The 5,977-nt window shown below is 31.1% G+C and overlaps 1 protein-coding gene across 2 annotated transcripts in view; it reads right to left on the bottom strand.

Moving 5' to 3' along the window:
- LOC111687415 (cyclic nucleotide-gated cation channel subunit A) overlaps positions 1-5,977 on the bottom strand; it is an 88,824-nt gene that overhangs the window by 7,173 nt on the left and 75,674 nt on the right. For both annotated transcript variants that reach the window (XM_046955196.1, XM_023449855.2), the window contains 2 exons: positions 4,510-5,049; positions 940-1,605 (listed from right to left, as the gene is read on the bottom strand). In XM_046955196.1, coding sequence (XP_046811152.1) covers positions 940-1,605; positions 4,510-5,049 — 1,206 coding nt within the window. The remainder of the gene's footprint in view (positions 1-939; positions 1,606-4,509; positions 5,050-5,977) is intronic.

Here is a 5,977-nt window from a genome sequence, read left to right as displayed (position 1 = left end):
CTATCTATCTATCTATCTATCTATCTATCTATCTATCTATCTATCTATCTATCTATCTATCTATCTATCTATCTATCTATCCATCTATCTATCTATATATCTATCTATGTATGTATCTGAAAAATGATCGACAACATGCATGAACTGAACATCATACCATTTCAAAGATGACCAGATTCGTACGACAAGATTATTAATCTAATGAAGGAAATCCTAAATCAATCGAAATCTGTCGAATATTTCCAAGAATCATCGAAAATATCTATAATAATTTTACAAAATCTTTAACATATATCGAAGAAGAACATGAATCTGCGTAACAAGATCTTGGATAAAGATTAAATCTTTGTATCAAATGAATATATTCGACAGTTTTCCACTTGTATTTATATTGAAAATTACTTAATCGGGTTCAAAGCAAATGAGGTTTACAGATTATTTAAGTAATATTTTATGAACTTCCAGAAAATTCGCGGAACAAAAAAACATTTTAATCAACTCAGTTGAATGAGAAAGTTTCTAAAAAGAATATATTTTTAGATAAGTTGTGTGATAAACTTCAGTTCAAAGTTCACACTGTTCGTGAAATCTTTGAATAATGTGAACAATGTTTAGAATGAAACTGAATACAATTTTCCTTCTTATATGTACATTAAAATTCCCACCATCACGTATTTCAAAAAATTTAGCTAAAACAATATTTGTTATTAATTTCCTCACACCTTCCAAATTCCTGTTCATACAACATTTTTCCATATATCTAATGCGCTTAGAAAATAAAATCTCAAAATAAGTAAAAAAGTAAAACAAAAAAACTTTTTGCACCATCCAAATGGAAATTATGAAAGCAAAAACAAAAAAACTAATAACAAATACATACAAAAACAAAAAGAAACTTATTTCATTTCCATCAATTTCCTGTCGCATCATCAAACTTACCGGCAAAAACTTGTTCATCTAATAAACCATCCTTGCGCAACAATTGACAACCTCTTTCGGTTAGAGTGGCACGTGCTTCCGGATAGTCAGCTAATGTTTCCCACAGATCACGTTTCGCCAAACAAAACAAATCCGAATAGCCCAGCGAACGTACATTGGCCGTACGTCGATTGCCAGTACGATTGCCTGCAATTTCCAGCACTGACACCTCACCAAATACTGAGCCGGCTCCTAAAGTCGCAAAAACAGTGACACCATCATCCGCCACCACTGATAGTTTTCCACGTTTAACGATATACATTTCTTTGCCCACATCTCCTTTGCGACAGATATAGTCACCAGGACTGAAAACTTGTAGTTTTAGTTTCAATACCAAAGCCTCTAAGAGACCCGGTTCGCAGTCATGAAATATGCGCACCTGTTTCAGTGTATCCATATGTACTTGTATCGCTATTTCAGCTTTAAGCTTATCGGGCAGTGCGGCCAAGACACGTTCTTCGTCTAAAGCGCCACTCTGTGACCAGGTATAGGCAAACCATCGTATGACACGTGCCTCGAGTTCATGACCCACTTTACGAAATGCCATATACTGTTTAACACCATCCATACGATTTTGAAATTCAACACGCGCCACATTCATATTCGAGATCATGGAGCCAATGTTACCTGTTTTAAAAATAGAATGGAAAAATGGAAGAAATTAAAATAAAAACACAAAAAAGGTTTTAGTCAAAAAGCAAATATTTTAAATGGATTTTAAATATAATCAACTTTATTGTTTGTAGTTTAATACCCAATTGTTTTGAAATAGTCGAGTCTCTAATAAAGGTCCATTTATTTTATTTTTCACAATATAATATTAGTCTTGACTTCAATCGAGACTTTTGATCACATTCAAGAACTATCGAGATTTAAAACCTAACCTATAATCTAGAGTACAGATTTCTTTATAATCTAGTCTATATAAATGTCTACAACTTTGACTATAGATTAGTTCATAGTATTGACTATTAGTCTATAGATTTTGTCTATAGATTAGTTTACAGTGTTGGCTATAAGTCTATAGCCTAGACGATTAGTCTATAGTTGTGACTATAGATTATTCCATAATATTGACTACAGATTAGTCCATAGACTTTTCTATAGATTAGTCTATAGCTATGACTACAGATTAGTATATAGTATTGACTATAGATTAGTATATAGTATTGACTATAGATTAGTCTATAATCTTGACAATAGATTAGTCTATAGTCTTGACAATAGTCTTGGCAATAGATTAGTCTATAGTCTTGACTATAGATTAGTCTATAGTCTTGACTTTAGAAGAGTCTATAGTCCTGACTGAAGTTTAGTCTATAGTCCTGACTGAAGTTTAGTTTATAATCCAGACTTTATAATAGTCTATAGCCTTGACTATAGATTAGCCTACAGTCTTGACTATGGATTAGTCTATAGCCTTGAATATATATTAGTCTATAGTCTTGACTATAGATTAGTCTATAGCCTTGACTATAGATTAGGGTATAGTCTTGACTATAGATTAGGGTATAGTCTTGACTATAGATTAGGGTATAGTCTTGACTATAGAATAGGTTATAGTCTCAACTATAGATTAGGATATAGTTTTGACTATAGATTTGTCTATGGTGTTGACTATAGATTAGTCTATAGTCTTGACTATAGATTATGCTATAGTTTTGACTATAGATAAGTCTATGGTCTATAGACTTGACTACAGATTAGTCTATAGTCTTGACTATAGAATAGTCTATAGTCTTGAATATAGATTAGTCTATAGTCTTGACTATAGCTTAGTCTGTAGTCTTGACTATAGATTAGTCTATAGTCTTGACTATAGATTGGTCTATAGTCTTGAGTATAAATTAGTCTATAGTCTTGACTATAGATTAGTCTATAGTCTTGACTATAGATTAGTCTATAGTCTTGACTATAGAATAGTCTATAGTCTTGACTATAGATTAGTCTATAGTCTTGACTATAGAATAGTCTATAGTCTTGACTATAGAATAGTCTATAGTCTTGACTATAGATTAGTCTATAGTCTTGACTATAGATTAGTCTAGAGTCTTGACTATATATTAGTCTATAGTCTTGACTATAGATTAGTCTATAGTCTTGACTATATATTAGTCTATAGTCTTGACTATAGATTAGGCTATAGTCTTGAATATAGATTAGTCTATAGTATTGACTATAGATTAGTCTATAGTCTTGAATATAGATTAGTTTATAGTCTTGACTATAGATTAGTCTATAGTCTTGACTATAGATTAGTCTATAGTCTTGACTATAGATTAGTCTATGGTCTTGACTATAGATTAGTCTGTAGTCTTGAATATAGATTAGTCTATAGTTTTGACTATAGATTAGTCTATATTCTTGACTATAGATTAGTCTATAGTCTTGACTATAGATAATCCTATAGTCTTGACTTTAGATTAGTCTATAGTCTTGACTTTAGATTAGTCTATAGTCTTGACTTTAGATTAGTCTATAGTCTTGACTTTAGATTAGTCTATAGTTTTGACTTTAGATTAGTCTATAGTCTTGACTTTAGATTAGTCTATAGTCTTGACTTTAGATTAGTCTATAGTCTTGACTTTAGATTAGTCTATAGTCTTGACTTTAGATTAGTCTATAGTCTTGACTTTAGATTAGTCTATAGTTTTGACTTTAGATTAGTCTATAGTCTTGACTTTAGATTAGTCTATAGTCTTGACTTTAGATTAGTCTATAGTCTTGACTATAGACTAATCTATAGTCAGGACTATAGACTAATTAGCCAGTAGTCCTGATTAGGCTATAGATCAGTATAAAGTTACAGATGAGTCTACTCATAGCGTTGACTAGATATTGTTTTAGTATATATACTTAAGTTAAGACTTGTAGCCAGTAGACTATAAGCAAGTAATTCTAATTATTAATTTATAAAATGACTGAAGAAAATTAATATTTCCAGGGTGAGTGATTTAATCTACATAATTACTTAAAACACTTATAATTATTCAAAATATATTCATAAAAATACAGCACAGAATCATGTAATGTATATACAGTCATTTACGAGTATCTACACTAAAAGTATTTATTCCTTTGCCACGTGTTGACAATTAATCCTTCCGGCATTAAAACATCACAATACGACATTCCTAATAGATATGGTCAAACCAATAGCAAACAGAGGCAAAGACAAAAGGCAACAATATTAACTTCTCATAGAAACGTTAATCATTCATTGGGTTAAAATTACACTTGACAACAGCAAGAAAATTAAAATTTGTTGTAAAAAAGAAAATGAAAATAAGGACACGCAATTAACTAAGATACTTGAACTTAATGTTTAACAGGAATTATTTTCGATTTTCAAGAACACACCAATACAAATATACATTTAAATATACAATACATAGTATTTAGATACAGAAAATGTTTACATTTAGGATACAAATAATAGTGCGCTAAAATATTTGTTAGTCTAAATCAATTAGTATTGTAAAAATAAAATATGAACTTCGTATCTAAATTTAACTCATCATTACCACTCACCGACAATTGTAGCAAATATCAAGACACCCGCTAAAAAGTCTGCTACCACAAATAAATATTCTGCATCATTCTCGGGCGTTGGAGTTTCGCCAATCGTTGTCAACGTTAATGTGGACCAATAGAAACTATAGATGTATTGTCGTTGTAATGTACCATTTCGCTCACCACTCAAATGATATACCCAATTATCGGTACCAAAACCCAGTGCATAACTAATGGCAAAATACATGCAAGCATTCCAATGTATCAGCACCAATATGGCTAAGACCACTTTACATATACGGAAGGCATTTGGATAACCGGTAGCTGTTTCAGTACGATCAAACCATTCCCACATGCGTGGCAGTCGTAGTAGACGATTGAGACGTACTATAACAGCACAAGGCAAAAAGTGAGCACCACACGAACTGGGTGACCACCAGATGTAGGAGAGGTCCGTGGGTAACATGGACAATACGTCGAGGTACCATCCTTTGTTGGTAAAATAATGGCGTCTTAATTTATAGGCATCACGCACTAGAAGACCTTGATCCAAGTAACCTGAAAGGGAATAAAAGTGATAAATGAATAAGATAGTAACTTTAGTTAAGGCTATAAGAATTCGCTAATTGAACCTTTACTATGAGAACCGATTATCTCAAAACCAAAAAATATTTTTAAAATTTTGCCCTCTATTTTTGCATAAAAACTGTACATACATATGTACATCTAGTAATATGTTTTAAGGGTTAATTATATTTCTCTTACACATTGTTCATTTATGTTTTTGAAACATTTCTCCTTTTTTTCTCAAAATATTATCTCAAATTATATGCATCCAACTGTGTTATTGTCCTTAATATTTATTAAGTGGAAAAAAAAATATTAAATGATAAAACCATTTGTAGATGACAGTGCATTGAACAAAAACATGATTTTTAAAATATTTTATATGAAACTATTGGTTACATTAGTGGAAAATGCATATTCTTATGTGGAACTCAGCGGGTTATAAATAATAAATTATTTTAGTTGAAATAAGAATAACCATGAAAAACATTAAATGACACCAACAGAATGGAACAATTGTTGTTGTTGCTTTGTGAGCAGCTTTTTTCAAGAAGAATCTAAAGTACATTAATGTGATACCATTCAAGAGACAGAACAATGAGTTATTAAATGAAGCTTGATTATGGGTTGTAACTGATCTCTGCAATACAGATTTATAGAGTAGAGAATAGACTATAGACCAGACCACAGACTGCACTAGACTATAGACTAAGAATATATCATAGACTATATAAGTAATATATTAAACTAGCTATACCCAGTGTGCTTCGCTACCCTCATCGTAATGGAATAAAATAAATATCATTACTGAAAATGTATATATATATCTGCAATATCAAAAATTCCCCTTTTAGAGAACTCTTTAAGTTTGATTGATTCTAGCCTCAATATTACAGAAAATTAGAAAAAACAGTTGAAG

The sequence above is a fragment of the Lucilia cuprina genome, chromosome 6, assembly GCF_022045245.1.
Source record: "Lucilia cuprina isolate Lc7/37 chromosome 6, ASM2204524v1, whole genome shotgun sequence".
NCBI lineage: Eukaryota > Metazoa > Arthropoda > Insecta > Diptera > Calliphoridae > Lucilia > Lucilia cuprina.
Note: the sequence above shows the minus strand (reverse complement) of the source record. Positions and strands in the feature narration are given on the sequence as shown.